This window comes from Pseudopodoces humilis, chromosome 7 (genome assembly GCF_049639895.1).
Source record: "Pseudopodoces humilis isolate 2021_Gansu_Grassland_sample_001 chromosome 7, ASM4963989v1, whole genome shotgun sequence".
NCBI classification, from domain to species: domain Eukaryota; kingdom Metazoa; phylum Chordata; class Aves; order Passeriformes; family Paridae; genus Pseudopodoces; species Pseudopodoces humilis.
Window position 1 is genome coordinate 25,651,607 of NC_142206.1, and position 22,225 is coordinate 25,673,831.

The 22,225-nt window shown below is 39.2% G+C and overlaps 1 protein-coding gene across 2 annotated transcripts; it reads left to right on the plus strand.

The window, feature by feature from the left end:
• Positions 1-321: 321 nt before the first annotated feature.
• On the plus strand, positions 322-20,618 carry LOC102104456 (carbohydrate sulfotransferase 9-like). Of its 2 annotated transcripts, XM_088057890.1 has the most exons (6): positions 322-381; positions 4,632-4,691; positions 4,807-4,851; positions 13,673-13,783; positions 16,038-16,185; positions 16,615-20,618. In XM_088057890.1, exons 5-6 carry the CDS (start codon positions 16,092-16,094, stop codon positions 17,454-17,456), a joined length of 936 nt encoding a protein of 311 aa, XP_087914016.1. In that variant the 5' UTR covers positions 322-381; positions 4,632-4,691; positions 4,807-4,851; positions 13,673-13,783; positions 16,038-16,091; the 3' UTR covers positions 17,457-20,618. The 2 variants fall into 2 exon arrangements, with proteins under 2 accessions (XP_087914016.1, XP_005522541.2); XM_005522484.3 differs by lacking the exons at positions 322-381; positions 4,632-4,691; positions 4,807-4,851 and adding an exon at positions 5,964-6,095.
• The last annotated feature ends 1,607 nt before the right edge of the window (positions 20,619-22,225 follow it).

The following is a 22,225-nucleotide window of genomic DNA, read 5'->3' on the forward strand; positions in this document are numbered from 1 at the left end:
TGACATCAGTGACTGAAATGTCTCAGGCAGACTTCTATGAGCTTTGAGTCAGACATTTTTTGAAGTAGAAATTAAAAGATTGCATAGTGCATGGATGAAGGAAATTGTTTAAAATCAATTAAGTTTTAAAAATAAAGGTAAAGGTCACTCAGACTAAATATTTTTTTCCCTTTTATCAGAAGTCAAATATTGCTAAGAAAAAATTCAAACTTGCTTGCTAAAGAAAGACCACAATGTGCTGTGTTGTACATACAATATTCAAGGATACACCTTGTTTTTATCTGAGCTAAGGCATTAAGTAAACAGAAAGCAGTAAACTCAGCCAGAGTTACACAAAGCTGTATCCAGCAGGAAGCTCCAGAGGCAGAAAATTTTGTAAAGGTACTTATTTTTTTAATCTATTTCTTTTAGAAGAGTAGTAGGATTCTTTTTTTTTCCATATTCTAGATGTTTTGTTAGTAAATTAAAACTTTTGTGTTTCCTGTTTGTGTTTTAAAAGGCACTGAATTCTGATTTTTGGTTTAGTGATGTCAAGGGCAATTGGCTTTTCAACTGATCTCTTCAGATACAGAAACAATTTTGCAGTTGTTAACACTTTCATCTGGTTTGTTAGTTTTTTTGTTATGTTGCCTTAATTGCAGGGGGAAAAAAAGAGTGTAAAATTTAAGCCAGATATCCAGGATTAATTCCTATTATCTGGGAAATATTATGTATAACTATCCATGTAAAGGAGATACACAAATCACATAAAAAAAACTAAATGTATTTTAGATAATAGATTTAATGTAGTAGTTTAAAGAAGAAATGTTGATATTGTTTATAAACTGATTTGAACATCATGGATTATTACATTCTGTATTTTCTGTATTTTTGTTCTGTCTGCTTTGATCACAAACCAGAATACAATCTTGTCTAATTTCTTCAGTTTCTTTATTGATATCTGAAACTCTTGACCTCAAAACCCTAGAAAAGCATCTTAATGCAAGGAATTTTTGCCCTTTCAAATTTCTGAATTTTTATCTATCAATGTGATGTATGAACCTATTTTTTAACTAGTGCAAGGACTCTTATTTATGAAAGCATACAGAAAATACAAAAGTGCTCATGAGTTTTTTTACTGTAATTTTATTTTTGAGATTATTTTCAGAATACTCTTTGTTTTTGGATTCTTTCATGCCAAAACCTGAAGCTGCTTGGTAAATCTTTCCACAATAAAAATCCTAAAACTTCTAAGCACTTGTACCTGTAGGATGAGTTCTACTATTTTATTTTGGAAGCAGTAAATTGCTTTTTTTTTAGCTCCTGTAGCATTTGAATGGGGGTTGCAAATTGACAATACAAATTATTACAAATTCAAATTATTGTTATTACAAATACAATCATTAACAGCTTCCTCTATTTCTTGTATTCCACACTCTGCTTAAATATTTTTTTAAATTTTCACCTTTTGAAAGGTACAAATAGTTCTAAATTTGAAGCAAGAAAAACTGAAATGAAGGATCACCTTGTGGGGTTTTTTTCACTTTGGGCTTCACATATACTAAGAGTGCTTCACTAGTTAGAAATTCTTGTGAACATTATTAGCAGATTTTCTGAGTAAGCATGTAAATGTGTAACAGAGACATGCTTTATACATTTAGTTATTCCTGTGTGGACAAAGCAAGAGATAGCTCTAACAGTGCTACTGAATTGTGACTGTACAAAGTGCTCCCACCGTCTTCCTCCTTATTCCCTGTAGACATTCCTCATTCTGCCCTCCCATGGTGAGTGAGCCCTGGCTCACAGCTGGGCACAGGCAGGGTTAGCCACATATTTACTACCCATACAATGGTTACACAACATGATACCAGGTCCTGTTTCTTAAATAACGATTAAAGGGGTCATTAAAACACATGTTTTATTTGTATTACTATATTCAGGCTGAAGTAGGATCTAAGGGGGAAGAGGCAGAGAAGAGTCAATAATTAAAAAAGCTATTATCTTTCCAGACAGTTTCATTGTAAGGCTTCATGCAGAACTTCTTTTCCAAGGCTGCTTTAGTTATCCAAAATCCAGATTAGTTATCTGAAATCAGTCTGGGTTTTTATAATTTAGTATGAAAACTTTGATAAACGTAGTTTTTGTAGAGAGGTAAGATGGGGTGTCTAAATTATGCAACAAGATGAACCACAGACTTAAAGAACAGGAGACTGGAAAAGACCTCAAGATTTCATCTTGTGCAATCTGGAGGTCCAAAAGAGAATCAACAGGAATGAAAATGAAAAAGGATCTAACTGTCTTTATTGTTAATAAGATTTTCTTAATATTTAGCATAACCTTCAGTGTCATAGTTTGAACCATCACTTTATCCACTACAGATAAAAAAAAATATATAATCCCTCTTTAGAGGGGATTAGTTACCTCCCTAGACATAATTTATGTAGATGACAGTTTTCATGCGTTTAGTTGTCCTTCTGTTCTTTAAACTGAGTAACCCAAATTCTTTCAATCTCTCCTTCTTGTGGCTTTTCTTTTTTCCTAAGACAACTGACCATTTTCTTGCTTTTCCCTGGACTTTTTCCAGTTGGTCTGCCTTCTATTGCAACAGTTTTGCTTGAACAGGACACAGTGCTACTGGTTGCTGTGGTAGACAGAAATATAATAGGAAGTATTCCTTAATATATCAACCAAATATACAATCAAAGCAGTTTCTCTTCCTAACATGCAGTTTGCATTCTTGATATTATGAAACACTACTTATTTGTGAATAACTTGTGACTGACCGGTACCCCTCTAATCCCTTTTTTTGGCAGAATAGCTGCCACATTTTTATGAGCTGTTATTCCCCCTTAGAACCTGACACTTGTAAACACAAGTGCATTGCAATATGTTTTCTCCTACAAATAATTTATTTGTCAAAAGCATCCTGAGTTTAATGCATCATGCAATGAGTTTGCTGTTCACATGGGTTATTGTTATCAGTGAGTTGGAAAGATTGTTCCTTTATCCAAATCATTAATTACCTGCACCATTACTCAGTCCAGAATGGACCCAGATGGGATCTTACTGATTATGTTTTTTGAATTTGATAGTGAATGATTAAAAATTAATCTTAGTCTGTGGTTTTAGTGCTGGGGTTTTTTTTTTGGTTGGTTTTGTTTTCCTTGTTTGTTCCCTATGCTCAGGTAGTTTTTCACTCTTCCAGAAATAGTTTCACTTTAGTATACTTTTGAAAATGTTATGAGTCAATGCTATAAAGTCAGTAACATTATTAAAATTAAAACATATTATGTGACCTACTCCTTCTCTATTTGTAAGACTTCTTGCCATCTTACAGAAATTAATAGCCAACATGACAAAAAGTACAAAGCAATGTAGCTCAACTATCTCCAACCTTTTATGAATAATCTATATTTTAATTTTTTCAGAAATGATCTCTTCTTCATTTCTTGACTTTATAAAGATAAGCATTGTGTTCAGCACCTCACACATTTCTCATACAACTTCTGAGAGTTTTCAGAAAAAGCTAACAGATCTGACTTTGCTTCTCTCTGTTGCTGAGGTATCTTAACGTGCACATGCTCGGGCTCAGGTGCCAATGCGTATAGCACTCATTTCACCTCTGGCAGCCTATGAAGGAACATCCATATCTCTGCAGGGGTGTAGGTTCCTATATCAGTGCAGGGACACTTCTTGCATCAACAACAACTAGAGAGCTCTCCTGGGGACATCCTGTAGTGGTATACTTGAGGATGATATGAACTGCAGTACATTGAAATTATTTTTTGGTCCTGTTCTTTTTCCTATTTCAGATAGATTATCTCTTACTGAGTTTAGTTATTAGTCAGGTAATTACAGTTCACCCTTCTATGAAGAATGATAGAAAACGTACATCAGCCTTCTGCAAGTGAACTGTCACTAAGTTTTTCTTTCCCTTCCAGATTTGTTTTCTTGCTTTCTCTTACATCCATTGCTTTTTGCACTTAAATTTGTGCTTTATCCTTTATGACTTTGTTTCAGCATCTAGTGCTATTTTTTCATGCTTGTCCTTAGGAGTTTGACCTGGTTTCCACTTTCTGTACATTTCCTTCTTGTGTTTCAGGTCATTGAAGACCGTGCTGCTTAGCCAAGTAGCCAAGCTGATCTCTGACTATACTTCCTATCCTCCTACTGTGTAGGATTGTTTGTGTTTGTACCCTAAATGTAATTTCTTTAAGGAGGTGCCAACTCTACTGAATTCCTTCTGCTTTAGCCACGTTTCCCATGAGAACTTACCTTCCAGTTCCCAGAGTTTATTGGAGTCTTCTTGTATAGGGTTCATTTGGTTTGAATTGATCTTGCCTCTTGTTTTCCATCTAAAAATAATGCATATTATCACAACACAATTACTCTCAAACAAATTACCTTTGCCCTCATATTTCTGACCATCCCCTTTCTTGGTTGCTTAGCAGGCAGCCTCTTGGCAGGCTGCTCTTGGAGCACTTGGCAGGCTCTAACAGCTGCTGTAGACCCTGCACGGGGAGTGGTTAAATGCTACTCCTTATACCTAGAGACAGACACCGTGCTTTGTAATGTGCAACTGGAGATGCTCACCTAAGCATCCTCAGGGAAACACTGTCTACTTCTAACAGAGACAAATACTATGTGTATAGAGTGTTTCAGATGCCCTCCTGTGTGGATACAGAAGCACTTTGCCCAGCCTTAAAAATCAGGTAAGGAGAACACAAAACCTTTCCCCTAATTCCTTTCCATCCCTAGGCATAAAATTAAAATTACATGTCTCTCTGGACTGATCTTTCTTTGTCCAAATCTTTGTTGTTTGTTTAGCATCACTCAGAGACATGAGAAATCTCCACTGAAGCTGTCTGATCGGTGAGTAAAATTGGATTGTTAGTGGCTTTTCATGTCACAATGATTTTGTAAGTGTAGGCAAATCTCTGCAAAGAGATATTTCTTTTTCAGAGTTGAGTTTTTTATTTGTTTATTTATATATATATTAATATATATTATATTTTATATTTAGTATTTATACTATATATAAGATATATTTTTATTGATCATATATATTTAGAAATTGACATAAAATATTTAAACTGAGACATTGTTTAGCTTTTGAAATCACACTGTGATGAAATGAATCTACAGAGGATTTTTTTTGGCAGCTTATTATTCATTGCTATGTCTTTCCTCACTTAAGAAGTTGATGTTACAGGAATTCTGGTGCTTGAAATTAAATTACATAATTAAATGGCTTTCATTCACTTTCTGACTTTATTAAGGGTGGTGTGCTTCTTGACTCTTCTAATTTCAATACAGTTTGCTTCTACACAGGATTTTGTCAAATTTCAAGCATTTCAGCAGAAGCTTTTCAGGCTAGATATCTATCTCAGGATATGTTTTTAAACCCTTTGAGCAAAAATAGTTTATTGACTTTTATATAGGGAATCTGTGCTCTTTTTTCTTCTCTTAAATTATTCCAGTGACCTTTCCTCTAAGAAGTTCAGGTACATTGCAGATTTTGAAATAAGCACTTGAAAAATTAAGTTAAGAGGTCCCTCTTGTACACTCTCAGTGGAACTTCTTCTGCACAGGAGAGTAAACCATCCATTTTAAAGAACAAGGAGAGCATGAGCAAGACTTCTAGGGAGAAATTGTTGGGGATTGCTTGCAAAATAGTTTCAAGGAACAAAATCAGCAGGAAAATGTGCCTTGATGACTAGTGTGAAAATTGATGTGGGAGGGAAAGAAAAGGAAAATGTGTCAGTTTAGTTTGGGAGATACTAAAATAACCATAGACGCTGAAGTATAGAGCCTGGAACTAGCTGAATACAGAACTGAGAGTGAGAAGCAGTAGGGCTGCGTGGGAATCTTGGAAGTAGAAGGAGAGACAGTTCTGAAGAGATGGGCTCGGAAATGTGGTTATTGGAGGGGGGGCTGTGAGGCTGACTGAGAGAGAAAGGGAGGAGTCTGGCAGGGGAAGCCAGTGAAGAGCTAGCTTGTGCATGAGGAAGGCTGAACAGCAGAATCAGGGTGAGATCTGATGAGTGTTTGGGAAGCTGGAAAACAGGATTTGCTGGGTGAGCTGCCTGGGGACGATATGAGGAAGGCTTTTGGAGGTGAGAATTTTCTGGAGATTGGGTTAAAGTTTTGCCTGAGGAATAGAAGCAGGGACTGGGAAAGACAGGGGTCACACCTGGGATGGGGGCTAAGGGAAAAGCTCTGGTGCCCATGCAAATATGTGTTGAGTAGGAGTGTTGGAGTGCTGCTGCAAAGTGGAGTGGAAAGAAGTGAGGGTACCAGGACAGGAAGGAACACTCCGGGCAGGCCATGCTAATGGTGGGAGCAGGGGACGCAGGGACAAGCTATGATGCTATGGACCATTTTGCTTCAGTGCCAGGAATGACATCCCACATGGCCAAGTCTCACAGTTTTGTTGCTGCCAGCAGGTAAGACTGATGAGTCTGGGACTTGTCGCTGTTACTGCTGGGTTTGTTCAGAAGATAGCAATCTGCTGCCACTGTTGATTACTCCATTAGAGTGAATATCATAAGACTGGCCGAGGGAGCTGATTCACCACTAACAATGATTTTTGTGCATGTTGTTATGATACTTCATGAATACATTTTTAAAGTAGCTTTTCAACACCTGGGATTTAAAGAAACAAAATACTCCACACAATTTGATATGTTTGGTTCACAGAGTGAACATGTTTTTGAGGCACTTAAGGGCTGCCTAGTAGGATCCCCACTATCTGTGGCGGACAAAGGAAGGTGTGCAGTGAACCAGGCAAGAGTTTTTAGGAGGAGAGTTTGTGTTCTTTGTCTGCTATGATAATCACATGTGGTGTGGGGCACCCACCTTTTCAGAGACTCATTGACTGTCCATTCTCTATTTTCTGGATACTTGAGCAGACTCTGGAAATCATATTTGCAGACCTTTCAAGCATTTGTATCTGCAACTGAATCCACAAGAATATTTTGAACTTAGAGTGTACTGTAACGTCATATGGTCTGAAATGTCAAGTTTTTAGTTTCAAGACTGTTCTGCCAAAAGCCAGCAGACACTCCATTTTATGCTATGATTTAACTTATCACTTTAATCCTACTGTCTCCAAACTTCTTAATTTTTGATACTGCATGTGTCATAGTATGCTATAAAAACATGTTTCATAGAAACAGATTTTTAACATAACATTTCTGCTGAACAGCTTGCTCTGCAACACAGACGAGAGCAGAAGGGAAAGAAAGAATAGGCCTAGATTCATGTAGGAAGAAAGAAAAAGGTATACACACAGTTTGTCAGTAACTGTCAGGTTGTTTCAGGCAAAGAGGTTATTTCTGTCAAAGAGCAGAAGCCAAATCACTGGTGTTAGGACTTGTACATGATTCCTGTAAAGGAGTCTTCAAAGGAGTATAAGAAAAAAAAGAGTGGGGGCAAATTAGAGTAGAGGTATGGTTTCAGACAAAATTAGTTTTGGATTCTAAAAATAAGGTTCAAAATCTAGACTAGAATGACAGGAGAAGCTGGAGGAGATAGGAGCAAAAAGGAAAAGCATTTAAGCAGAAATGCTTTGTATTCACTGGAGTGTAATGAGGGAAAGAGAGGTCATAGCTGTCATCAATTACGGTTAAGGGATATTATGGGTGGGGACACAAGGGTATAACAAAGTGAACAGCAAACAGGAGTTTGCCTGGGGGCAGTGTGCTGAGTAACTGTGACTTTTACAAACAGTTTTGACTGTGCTATTTGGTGTGCAATGGCAGGAAAAAATGAACCAAGCTTGCACAGGGATTTGAAAAGCAGGAGGGGACAAAAGAGGATCTAGATCTGTGGCAAGGTGGGTAGACCTGAATGGCAAGGAAAACATTGCTATTACTGACATTGACTGAGAAGAGAAACATGGGAGGGGACAGTAAGACATATCCAAAGGCAGAGAGTTAGTTATACACATGACAAAGCAGAGGGATTTTGTGAGGCCTATGTCTCACAAACAAGCTTGGGAGATCATTCATTGCCACCCTGCCAGGGTGCATTGCTTTAAACTTTCTTCCATACTTTCTCTTTTCTCCTTTTTCCTTCTTTCCAGGTTCTTTAGTCTTATCTAGATTCCCTAAAAGAAAGTGGTGAAGTTTGTTCTCCTGTGATTGGTTTTGCAGTGATTTAAATGGCAGCTGACAAATGCATGGAATTTTGAATTAAGTGTTTAGCTAAAAATGCCCCACAGCCCATTACCAGATGCCAGGCACCAGAAGCAGTAACAGGGCACTGCCCAGTCCCCTGGGGCTGTCCCCTACTGCCCACAGCCCAGGACTCCATGACAGCCTCCTGAGGCCACCAGTCCCTGTCCCAGCGATGTTCCTGCAGAGCTGGTCTCCAGCTTCCCAGGTTCCAGCCCAGCTGGGCCCACCCACCAGCTGGGTCTCCTCACTGAACCTATCTCTTTTTAGAAAATCAGAAGTTTGCAGCCTTTCTGGCTGTGGTTCCAGGAAGGAAAAGAGATACAGGTTTGATCACATCTAAGGGCCGAGTTGCAGTGCAAGAATGACTGCAGTGCATATAGTTTCATTCCTTTTTAAACGCCTGTGAGTTTATTGGATAATTAGCATACTGCTTTCTGTACTAATTTCTTTGAATTTGTTCTTCTTCATCTTCACTGAATCATACTTTGTGTCTTTTTCAACACTTTCCTTTTCCACAACATTGTTAGAACAGGCTAACGAACCTTTCTATTTCCCTTGGCCCCAGCTCTGCCACTTTTCCTTGGGTTTCTGCTTCCTGCCTCTCTCTGGCAGCTTTTCTTTCAGACCTGCTGCAGCCTTTCCCCATGTACTCTTTTTTGTCTCTTCACTTTGGTCCTTTTCATCCCCAAACTGGCTCTTCCTTTTGCTTGCTCTTTTGTGGGCTGGTTGGAAACAGTTTTAGCACACTGGCATCATAACTGGTGTTGGCATCCCTGAAAGGGAAGACCTTTAAGAGTGATTTTAGGTGAAAAATGTAATGGCTCTGTAGGTGCTTCATAAACTTCATCCAAAAGTAGGGGCAGCAGAGGAGAAAGCAAGAACTGCTTCTTTGTTATCAAGGGCTAATGGTAACAGGGGCTGATGGATCAGAAAGTAAAGCTTAGCTTTTAATACTGCATGTGAAATGATAGGTAACAAAAAACTTTGGAAGGCAAGACAAGGAAAGGACATAGAATTAAGTAGAGAAGGGAAAGCTAAAAGGCAGGCGTAAGAAGTGATGTAATAATAAGCAGATTAATGATGGCAGCAAGGAAGCTACTACACTTGCTGAGACCAGAAAGAAGTCTGATGCAGTAATGGAGGGCTGAGGTGACCACAGAACAAGAATTTTAGATTGTGCCTGTAATGGAAATTGTTGCTTTGTACCCAGGTCTGATATGAGGAAAGAAAACTGTAACTCACAGAGTAAGTTGTAAGAGTAGGTATGTATTTATTCAGCGCTGAGGTGCATGGGGGATAGCTTCTCCAAAGGCATGCACACCCTGGAGACTTGCCCCTCTCTTTTTATTCTCTATAAACTAGGGTTACACAATACGCCTAATACATATTAATTTCCCTAACCCCGCCTGTCCCTGCTTCATATTAAAATTAGCTCCATGCCTCCTTGCGACTGCACACTGCTCCTTGTTGGTCACTCTGATGGTCGTCTGGGGGTCTTTGGGATGAAATCAGTGATTTTCTTCTCAGTTGAACTTTCCACCTTGTCTCCTTGTGCATTCTCTTTTTAGTCCTTTGACCATCTTTTGGACTTTGATACCATTTCTCCCAGCTTAGGGGGGTCCAAAAAATCCCCTTATCTTGTGGTGCCTTTGTGTTTGCATCTTGTTTTCGATTCTGTATCTTATCTAGAATCTAGATCTAGATCTCGTAGTCTTGCTCTCTTTCTGCTTTTGTGGGAGCAGTAAGTATTTCATATGGTTTTGGCAGCCCTCTTCTTTTAGTCAAAGCATTTCTTTATGCTTGATTCCTAATTATTAATTTCTCTGTTTCATATCAGTGCTGTGAAGTGTGTTGTACTGTAGGACACCATTGGGGACTGGGTTTCTTACTTTTTCACTTATAGAATTTTTTCCCATAAGTTGCTAGGAAACTAACTACTGGATTCTTATGGCTACTTAAGAAAAACAAAAGAAGTGGCCAAACTCAGGGGAGAGGGGAGGGGATACCTGGAGATTTGGCAAGCAAAAGACGGGGCTGGGGAACTACTAGGCCTCACACTCTGGGTTTGGGAGTGAGGACAGGCAGGCTGTTGCTTACTGTGAGGAGGATTCACTGCCACCGATGGAGTCCAGTGCTGTACTGCCTCATCCTTTCTGTGGGTGAACCTTTTGCTTGTAAGAGCAGCCACTGAACTGGGACCTTATTAACATCTACCTCACTAAACAAGGAACCTATCCCCGTCTGCTCGGGTGCCTGGGATCTTGGGCTCACACCTCTCTGCCCTGCTGGGAGCCGGGCCGCTGCTGTCCCGTCTCTGTTGTTCCTTCAGCACTGCTCCGGGCTCTCTCTGCACTGCAGCCCCGCACCCCCTGCCTGCCCAGACATCCCACGCTTCCAGCCACACCTCTGGAGCTTCTGATACACCTTGCTACCACCCCGGGATTTTTGCTCATTCTTGCTAGCTGAGCTTGCTGTTTCCTTAAGTCCTGCTGGGCCACGAGGACCGGCTGTCCCAGAGGGGTCTGTGAAGCAAAGCCTCTCTCCCAACCCTTCCGGTCTGGGCCGAGCCGCCATCACCGCGTGTGGCCCCGGCCCGCGCCACAGCGCCCCCTGCCGGAGCGGGGGAATCCCCGCCCTGCCCCGCCCGGCGGGAGCAGCAGCGCCCCCTGCCGGCCGTGCCCGGAACCGCAGCGAGGGGAGAGCACCTGTGGCCAGGAGCCGTCACAGGGTCCCGTCTTCTGCTTGGTGGTAGTGCTGCCAGAGCTGTAGTTTGTTTGCTTTATTGTACATACTAGTAAAGAACTGTTACTCCTATTCCCATATCTTTGCCTGAGAGCCCCTTAATTTCAAAATTATAGTAATTCAGAGGGAGGGGATTTACATTTTCCATTCCAAGGGAGGGCCCTGCCTTCCCTAGAAGACACCTGTGTTTCAAATCAAGACAGACACCCTTGTCAGCCTTTTCCTCAGTAGCTCCCAGCCTAGCCCATATGTTGACACCCCACTGAGCTCCTAGCCATTCTCACCTCACACCATTGAACCCTTATGGCAAATGAGATGATGTCAAATGCTGTCTCTTGTTGGCAACATGACCTGATCAGACACTTTTTCTAGCCCATGGCTGTCTGTAACTTGCATGGGTTTCCTAACCCATTACTGATTTTCCACCTCATGGACAGGCCAGCCTGGCTGCTAAGGCTCCACTTTCTGGAGTCTTTCTCCCTCCTGTCCACCTATCACAAACTATACAGAAGCAAGGGTGCTGCAGATTTGGCTGAACAAGGGTCTTGCTCTTGCAATTCATTCTGATAGAACAGCACATGCAGAACTGCATCCAGAGCTTGGTTTTTCTGTCCAGGCTGTTCTTGGGGACTTTCTACCTATCATCTCCTCATCACCTTCTATGTACCCATACACATATCAGTATGTATGTATTTTCAGTTGTCTTTCTGAAGGGATTAACAGGGCTTAAGTACAGAATGGGGTTCAGCAAGTGAGAATGTTATCTGTTTTCAGAGATTATTCCCTACCTTCCACTAAGCTGCTGTACTGGTACTTCCTTTTACTTCTGGCTTCAAATGTATCAGGAACACAAATAAGTATTGTTGTAATTTCATTCTTTTAGTCTGAAAAGTTCCACTTATCAAGTGGGTGCAGAGGATCACCCCACATGCTCAGCTCTGACCAAGGTCTGTCTGTGAAAACTATCTTGAGACATACCTTTGTAAGCTTATTATCAAAAGACTTTAAATCATTATCAGTCTACTTCGTTAGTTTACTTGGAGCAAATAATATGCCAGTGTAACTGATATTAATGGGTTTTGGAACTATTTGTGTGTGTATATATATATATATATATATGTACACATGTGTGTGTACATATGTTTCTGTACTTGGGTTAATAGGCACCACACCTATTAAAAGACTTAACATTATTCAATATTTCCAGCTGTAGTACTTCTTATTGTTTATGGAAGTATAAAAACATTTTTAAGGTTTTTTTTTTTTTGTTATATTTCTTTAAATACTGAAGATTTTTCGATTGCAATGGCTCACAATTTCCAGGAGAAGGATTAGGGAATACTATATTATGAATCATTGCTTCAGCAGTTCAGGTATCCAACAGTGTACAAGTGATACCTATGTAAAGCAATGCAACCTATTCCTTTGGTGCCTGTTGTAGAAATAAATCTGCATGGCAAGAGGAAGAACTCCAGTCTGAGTGTGATGTGTTAGATCATGTATTTGTGTGACTATCATTAAAACGTCTTTGACTGGGTATTTCCTAATTGAATGAGTACTAAACATTTTCTATCAGACCTTGTTTTGGTTGGGGGAAAGGAATTCATAAACCCAAAGCTGGTAGTTGGATAAGTGTGAGTGGTTGTGGTGTAGCTACACGTGCTCAGGTAGAGTACAGACAGCTATCAGACATACAGGAAGGTTGCAGAAGGTCTAATATCACAAAATGTAAAGCAAGCATGAGACAAATTAATCAAGAAAACACAACAGAAAAAATGTCCAGTAAGTCCAGCATATGACAGTTTCGTGTCACTCCTGGAAAAGTACAGTACAGAGATAGAGAGCCTTTCTGGGTCAGATAGTCCTGCTTGCCATGTGGGGGATGCGCAGGTAGGTTGCCAGCAACCTCCATAACCAGTGTACCATGTAGAAAAGGGAGATGTTGAAAGTAATTAAAAGCAGACAATTGTCAGAAATTCCTTGAAGTAAACAGAAGGATGGGAAGAACATTTTATGGTCAGTAAACTTGACAACAAAGATATGAACAATATGATAAAATTTTTTTGTGTTTGTTACTTTCAGTGTGTTTATCAGGAAGAAAAGAATCTTTAAAATGGAATTGTAGAAGACCATGGTAGAATTATCAGTAGTGCAAAGAAGGCTTGAATTCAGTAAATATTTTTAATTTTATGAGTGCTTCAGGTCTTTTAGCCATTTTGCATGCACATGAGATGATTGGCATTGCTTTCTCCTGTAATCTATTCCCCATTTGTTACCACTCTTGGCTTGAGCAATTGTTCAGGTTGTTTTCATGAAGAAACTTTGGATTATGTTATAGGAAACAGATGTCACCAGACTGATTAATTTTTTTTTGCTTAGCTTTGGTTGATTAAGGCAATAGCACTGATATAGTGGATTTAGAATTGTATAAAGAATTTGACTTGACATGACATGTTAGCATGTTTTGGCTAAGAAGCTAGAAAGACATCAAATCAGCTGGACACACACTGAAGATATTAAACACTAATTAACTTGTCAGGCTCCAAAAAAAAGCAAGTATTAACTCAATACATCTTAAATAGTAAACACAATTACAAGTATATGGAAAAGCCATAATAAATATAAGGAAAAGTTCATCTGAATTACTGACACTGACACTACTTACAAAGGTGCTTTTCATTTTGGATTTTTTCCTTCCTTTTTAATTTCCTGGTAACTTGTCCCTCTTTAACAAAATGGCTCACAGAATTTTCTTTCTTCCTCTTCCTCAGGTTTCCCTTAGGTGATTTTTATCACTGGAAACTTTGCATTACACAGAACTCTGTACTGGGGTCTCACATCTGAGAACATCTTCCAAAGAAGGCTTTGGACTTCACCCTAAGGTAGCTTTGTGTCATGTTGACCTCACTTGTTGAAGGCAGTATTGACTCTTACTGCCAGTCTGCTCCGTGAAGTTTTCTAAGGAGTCCAGAAGTATTTCCCCTGTCATCTTGGAGCTTGTTCTATCCCTCCTTATGGTCTGAATGTTCTCCTGAATTTAATTAAAGATTATTTTTCTTCCACAAATATGCATAAGTCTTAGAAGAGGAGGTGTCTCCTGTGTTTAACTAGCTCCTAAACAGCTTCTTTCCCCCAAGGAAGCAAGGTCTTCTATTTCCCTGTGACTCATTGACATGTTTCCACATGTAATATGTCTTACAGCAAACCTTATATTCTCTAGTGGTAGTGTAGAGGTAAATATGCATGATACAAGTATCTAAATAGGGTAAAACTCATCTAGTTAATTTTCTGATTCCTGAGACAGGTATGATAACATCACTTCTCTGAAGTGACAGCATTTAAAGTGAATGAAGCCCAATACCTTTCTCCTAAGCATACTCTAACAAGGAGTCCTTGTACAGAATTATTAATGTTATATTGATTTTAATTGCTACATAGTGTGAAGTTGTGTTTTCAAACTTCTGAAAAAGAATAAAAAGGGAACACTCAGTTTTGGCCCTCATGAGATCAATGAACAGCCTGACTGACTTTAGATGGCCTTGAAAACAGCGTCGGATGCATTAGGACTCAAGGATCACATCATGAAATGAGAATTGATGTACAGTGAAGAAAAGGCAGACCTTCCCATAACCTTTCTTGTAGCCTTTACAACGATCTTATACAACCAAGAAAATGAAGAAGTGTAGGCTAAATGCCATTGTGTCTAAGAATACTGCATTAATTTGAATAAGTATTGTAACATTTTATTGTAAATACAAGTAAATTTTTAACACAGAGATAGTGAACAGTGTCCCTCTCTATTCCCCAGGTCTTACCTACACTAAGAGAGATTTAATTGTCAGTAATGCTGTTAATTCTATGAGTCTGCAGATATTCTGGTAAAAGTATGTGGTATCAAAATCACATATCAGCCTGAAAGGAGGAAATGAGGAAACCTTGTGTACAAGTACAGTTTCAGCAATGTAACTGATGCTGCATCTACTGCTGTCTCAGAACACACCAGAAACCAGTTTCTGTTATGGCAGTTGGGGTTTATGTATATCCACACAATAGGTGGCACACAGACAATGCCCAAAGTAGTCCTATTGTATCTTATAAAAACAGAAAAAAATAAGAAAATTGAAAAAAAAAAAAAATTACAGCCACAAGGAATACAGGCAATGATGTGTTTATTGCCAACAGGTTCAGGGTGAAAATTTGAGAAGTGGGAAATGAAAACAGTGCTGTTTGACTCTTTTGATTGTACAGACTTAATGGAACAGAAAGAGAATGTCCTGTTTGCCAGTAGTTATTGTTTTGCAACTTCCAATAAAAGCATGCTGATGAAGAGCTCTCTCCTGGGAGAAACAGAGTAAGATTGCACAGAGGATTTAGATTGGTCTCTCTCCATGAAGTGCAAGGAGACAATGAGTGAGCACAAGGGAGAAAACATGTTGTGTTGGACTGCCTTCTTTCCTTTTCTTTGGGAACACAGAACAGCTCCTTTTCTGTTGTTTCCTCTACTGCTTCTATATGTTTCCTGTCTTTCTGAACCATTTGGGGGCTCTTCTGCTGCAGTAGCAATGGCAGCAAACATATATGCCCTGCAGTGTCTTTGGAGAGGGAGAATGGGAGAATTCAAGTTAGTGGTGTGGATTCTCTGCAGAACTAGGGAAGAGTTTCTCCTGCAGTGGTTCATTTGTCCAAAGTAGAAAGCTTCAGGGTAATAAATGGAAAGAAATTAATCCTGAATATGTCATGGTCTTTGTGGATACACCTGTTACAAGTTATAGAGATCTCTGTGTTCCGAGATTCTAATGGTTATAAAAAAAATACAACTTTGTAACCCTAAATGAAGTTGTTGTTCCCCAGCAGCTTTAAAAGACAAGGAAGCAGTATTTGCTCATAAGCAGTTCACTGTTTTGAGAAAAAGAGGAATTTTGGACTACTACTAAGTGGACATATTTATCTATTTGGTTTAACAATATAATTATGGTGAGTCTTTTCCATAAGATAATTTTTACTTATTAGCAAAGCCTATTTTTATAGGGCTTGAAATGTCTTTCTGCTGTCCTAAATTCTGTAGGAGATTTACATGTTATCTTTGTTATATCAGTCATACAAAATCTAACCTGAATTATCTTTCCTTGTTGACAGAGAGACAGATTTCCACTTTAGAGACGACGTAATTTTCCTTCCTGTGAGAATAACATGAACCAGAGGGTGTTAGCTTTCCTTCTCCCTAATTTTTTATTTGGGCTATTTCTTCTTGGGTTTTTCAGTAAGAGACAAAAGAACCTAACAGGTGAGTAAAGAAATTACCAACAAGATTTAATGTTTTATAGAAAGAGAGACACCTTCTCCAAATGTGTTAGAAAGTAACTATGGAGCCCAAGATATAAACAGTACTGTGATAATATCCAAGGCCTTGTCACTGTGGTAGTTATCTCAGCAATTTATGAGAAGAGGGCACTATAAAAACATGATGCTGGAACATCAAACTTGCTTAGACTAATACTGCTAATATATTGAAAGTTTTCATTTTAATAAATGTTTCACTAGGGAGGGTAGTTTATTGTATGTTTGCCATAGCCTGGTTACAGTAAAAAAAGTTGATTTTAGCATCTAGATTTTGTATGCAGGGTGATAGATTGAGTGCTATGATTGTCACAGATAAAGAGATTTATACAAGCCTATTTCACTGAAATGGTTTAAATTTCTTCCTTGGTTGCAGATACTTTTCCCAAAAATTGGCTGGCAATTCAAAACAGTCGGAAAACCACACTGGCTTCTGTCTGCCTGAAGAATAACCTTAATAAACCAGGAAGCAAATTGGATTCTCATGTTGCATACCAGCTCTTTGTGGAGCACAAGCATAAATTCATCTACTGTGAGGTGCCCAAGGTAGGCTGCTCCAACTGGAAGAGAACTATTTTTCTTCTTCAATCAGACTTGAATACAGAAGCTTCTGAAATTGAGCATGTCAACATCCACCATACCACACTGATCAAAAGGCTCTTGTCTTACCCTCCTGCCTTACAAAAGGAATTTCTAAGCAATTACACCAAAGTGATGTTCACCAGACATCCCTTGGAAAGGCTGGTTTCAGCTTACAGAGACAAACTCCTGCACTCTGAACCATTCTACAGTACCACTGTTGCTAATGAGATTAGGGCAATGTTCAGGAAAAATACAAATTCTTCTGAAAAAGTGAGTTTCCAGGAGTTTGTCAACTTCATTATAGCAAAACCACCACATAGGCTTGACATTCACTGGAAACCAATGTTTCTGCTCTGCGATCCTTGCAACATTCACTATGATATTCTGGGTAAGTATGAAACTCTTGGATTGGACTCTGATCATGTTCTGAAGGCCATTGATGCACCAGAGAGCCTGCAATACCCCAGCTTGAAGAGATATAGCTCAGAGAAACGAACTGATGGTGATATAACCTTGGAGTACCTCAGACAATTGACCTCAAAACAAATTGAGAAGATAAATAAATTGTATGAAATGGATTTTTTTCTGTTCAACTATACTATGAAATATGAGGATCATTTTCCCCTGAACAACTAAATGTAGATTAAACAAAAAACAGTTTCCTTTGTACCAAACAGGCTGAACTTGTCCTCACAGGTGTTTGATAGGCAGGCTGGTGACTGCTGCTGAGATTATCCTGGAGTTTGTAGATATGGTTTATCATCCTAAGCACTCTTATAAAAGTTCCTGCCATGACCTCTTGTATCATGCAGACCTTCACCTATTAAAATTATTTTCTTCCTGATGATCTTTAACAGCTTCCATTTGTTTCATGAAAACTGTTCATAAGTGACAGATATTGGCCCATTGGTGAGAGACATGGGAAGGATGAAGAATGTTGTTTTTCACACTGAATATTTCAGGACACTATTTTTATGTCATTTTTTTAATTAGAAAAAGACATAAGAAATAATAAATAATCTGCTTGAGAGTTAACCACTCTGTCTGAAAGAGCCTTGATCATGAATACTGTAGGAAAAGAGCAAATAACTTCAGATGCTTGAAGCTACATTACATAGAACCTAATGCCAGAATATATTCCTCTCTAGCAGTGCTCTCATCACAGCCCATCAACCTTATCCCTAAAGCAGCACAGCTGTCAGCAATTCAGACAAAGTTTCCATTATAGCTCTTAAAAATCTTATGATGAGCAGATATGGTATTCATGGTGACTTTACAAACCCTTCTCACCACTTTTATAAGCATTATGGTCTGATTTTAGCAGAAGGTCTGAAAAATGCATTGGATTTTTTTTAAGAGAAGTAGTTAGAGGTACTTTCTAAACTGTACAACTGGGGTGGTACATGATCTAAAATCTCTGTGGAAAAGTGACTCTTATTTATTCTCCCAAAGCACTTAACATGCAGTCAATGGACAGGTCAGTCAGCATAGTGGGGACAATGTTTGGGCTTTCCCAATTGTACTGTTGGAATCCACAAGCCCTTGGACTTACCTGAGCATGGCACTTGGAAGGAGCTGGGTAACCTTAGAGAATACATTTGTTCTACCTGTTGCTTTCTCACCTTATAGAAGAATGAGTGCAAATAAAATGTGGAGTTATGGTGAGAGGAACAGTGAAACATGGGAGAAACAACTCAAACCATTACCCCCATCTTTATCGGTTTTAGATCACTGAGGGGTCTATAACTGCTATTATATTAAGCATGAGATTTGTCCCCTTTAAAATGAAATCTTTTGTCTAGTCACATTCAAATATTAATTGGTGACCACATTAATTGTAACAAGTTTTAGCAATTAATTGTGACGATTGGCACTGTCTAGGGGATGTCAGTCTCTCAGCAGCTAAATTGAAAGTCCCTCAAATGCACTTAGTTCCTCTCAGATAAATCTGCAAATGTAGAAAGGCTGGCAGGCTAGTTTTGGGCCCAAAGTGTGCTCTCAGCTTTTCATCACACAGAAAAAGACAGACAAAATAAGTTAATCACAGAGCAGCCACCAATCTGTACAGCTTTTGCTGCCAGCAGCATGACCAGGGGAGGGGGAAAAGAAGACTGTGAAACATGGACACAATGGGGTTTAAGATATGAGAGTTTGGCGGAGCCCTCCCAGTGCAGGAAGTGGGTTGCAGGAATTATCTGCTCCAGTGGGAAGGTGCAGTGATATACAACATCGGCTGGAGAGAGTGATCAGGCCACAGTGACAGGAGAAGGCCCAGAAAGAAGTGCTCTCTATCCCCCTTGGCAGCAGATTGTACACAAGCCAGGACTAGCATTCAGTACATCTGGCAGGTCCTGCTGGCTGACTATTTCATAAATGGGGCAGCTTTGGCACAAGGAGAGCTCCAAAGTGAGAAGACCAAGCAAGAGCAGTAAAACTATTTGGGAAAAAAAAAAAAAAAAAGAAAAAAAAAAAGAAAAAAAAAAGGCTATGATTTTATGCAAAATGATTCATATTTCTGGATCTCACCCTCACCACCACCATATTTGGTGTTCCCATAATCCTACTAGCCCCCAATACTGGATTGTTCATGCCACCCTGGCAACTCTGTAGTTAATGCAGGTTTTTCTTTTCCTTTACTTGTTAGTTTTCTTTAGTCAGAGGAAGCTGGAAATTATTCCCATCAAAGTTAAGTTTATGCAGAAGGATGCAGTCTCTTTTTCCTGAATCAGAGCTACATGCTTCTCCTACATTCTTTGACAGATCATGCAGAGGTAGAGGGGAATAATATTTGCTTCATAACTCTCTTCTTCATGAGAGATCCCTCCAGAGCTGTATCTGAAGCTGTAAGTATATCTAAAAATACATACTGTATTTTGTACTCTGGCACCCTCATCCAGCCTAGGAAAGCTTTGAAGAAATGATACTGACAGAGTTTGATAGGTGTCTTTGCTATCAGCATGCAGTGTTAACACCCCCCTCCAGTTCTTGCTGTTAGATGTGAGTGGCTTTCTATTCTTATTTCCTCTTTCACAGAGTTTCACATATTGTTCCTACAGTGGTGGCAGAAAACTGATGGCTAATTCATTCATCACAAGCACTAGTCAGTAGCAGAAGGATATCTGTTAAAACAGAAAAATCTCTGTAACTATTCACAGCAGACTTTGAGTTTTGCCATTTGCCTATAGGGAACTGTATGTAGTACGTTGCCTCAGATCACTGGCTGCTGTAATGCTGTTTGTCTGGTGTGGGTCTGAACAAAAAAAAAAAGTGGCAGAGGACATGTGGGCATGTCTGCCTATGTAACAACAGGTTTGGGACACTGCATCAAATAAGAACGGCATAAATTTTGTATTACCATCAGTAGTAAATTGAGAATAATGGGTTGGAAAAGAGAATAATCTGTTGGAAAACAGAAAAAAATAATTTTTGATGTTGTAATATAATGAAGGTTCTGGATATTGTCTTAAACAGCCTGCAAGAACTGCAAGACACCTGTAAACTTTATGATGAAAATTAAAACACAAGTGTCTCTTTATGGCCTGGAAGAGAGGCTTCCTGTACTGTCTCTTTCCTACAAGTGCAATGTCCAGAACAAGGCTCTAAGCAAAGCTGACTTTTGCTCAGAGAATAACCCTCAGTGGAACTTCTTTCCTTTGGATGCTAACCCTTGATGATGCTCCTGGGTGGAAAATGGATTCTTGCAGTTGGGAGCAAGGGTGGAGGCAGTGTGGTGAAGCTCAGGCCCTGGGGAGGATTTGAATGGGGAGGGAGTGCCATAATTCATCTTCTGATTTATTGTTATATGCCCGCGATATGATCATTGAAATGTTAATTTGTGATTACCTTAATAAACTGTAGTGAGTTAACGCATTAGTCTATTTGTTCATCCTTCTCAAGAGCATCTGTTCAGAAAACAAACCCACCTCAAAGTTGTTCTATCAAATTAAAACAAAGGCCACACACTATTAGACAACAACCAATACAAAGCTGCTTGCCTTTGTTTTGCTACATTAATATATGCCTGCCTCACAGAAATTTGAAAGAATTGAAACAATTATTAAATACTAAGTCATACTTATTTCTCCAGTTTGGAGAAAAAATTCAAATAAGTGGAAAAAAAAGGAAGAGAAAGAAAAAATCTTGCAAATTCAAGCTTGCATCTTTCCCACAAATCTACCTATCAGCAGTGAGAAAATAGGACACTTTTCCCACTCTCATGGAAATCCTCACACACACTTTCAAGATAGGTATCCACAAACCTGACACTTTCTTCATGGAATTATAACAGATCTAACAGATGATCAGTGTATGTCAGCAGTGGAGACCATGTCACCAGCTGCTCCTTGAAGAAGTTGTTTCTTCCACCTTAAAAACAATTATTCTGCCTGCAAGCAGTCCTAATTTTTCACAGAGTTTTGAACATGTGTCTTAACAGGTAAACTGTGATTAGTGGTTTCTTGCTCAGAGAACTTCAAAGAGCAGGACAACTGTGAACAGAATAAAAAGTGTGAGCAATGAAACTTCAAGTGTTCATTGTTCCACAGGCGTGTGTCAGACTAACGGGAAGAAAAGGAGGAAACACCGTCCATGCAAGTCATTGTACATCAGACAAACTGCAGTGCTCACTGCTCAGAGCCATGAGGTGATTTCATTCCTGTGTTTGGAGTGTTTATAAGTCAAAAGCTTTTAGCTTGATCATAACCAGGTTTTTTTGGCTTTTCTGTCATAAAAGTAGAAAAAGAAAAGGAAACAGAAAAAGAAAAAGGCACCAACACTCCATGATCCTGCCTTTAGCCTGAGATGATTTCTCTCTGTCACAGCAGTTCTTACCTCTCTTCCTTCCAGTATTATAATTTAGGACATGCTTTAGTATAAAACAAAAAGTAATTGAATTTGGTGACATACATAAATCCATGTAAACCAAACAAAACTAAAACAGGCAGAGAATTTACCTGATAGAAATGTCTGGAATTTCAGGAATTTCCTCTTGTAAGTCCTGAATGGGTATCAAATGTACACAGGGGGGCAGTTACAATGCTGCTTCTAGTAAGAACTGTTTTTATAGAAAAAGCTCAAGTGATCATAAATCTCAGTCACTATACTGAGACTGAAATTCCAAATGAATCAGCAGAGTAAAAATGAGTGATGCATAACAGGATCAGGTCTGTGGAAAGGAAATGTCTCCACACTGTTTCAGCATTACCCATCTGCACCTCACCTTTGCTCACCACTACAAGAACACTTCCTTTACATCTTCAGGACCATGATTATGGCTTCTTTTCGAGATGTACCAAAGCTTAGCAAGATGAAAGAGTTTTCTCAAAAAGTCTCATTCCATCTTGTAAAGCCATTGTTAACAAGGTTATGCAGCATCAGTGGAGTCCCACCAAAGGTGCAATAATCCA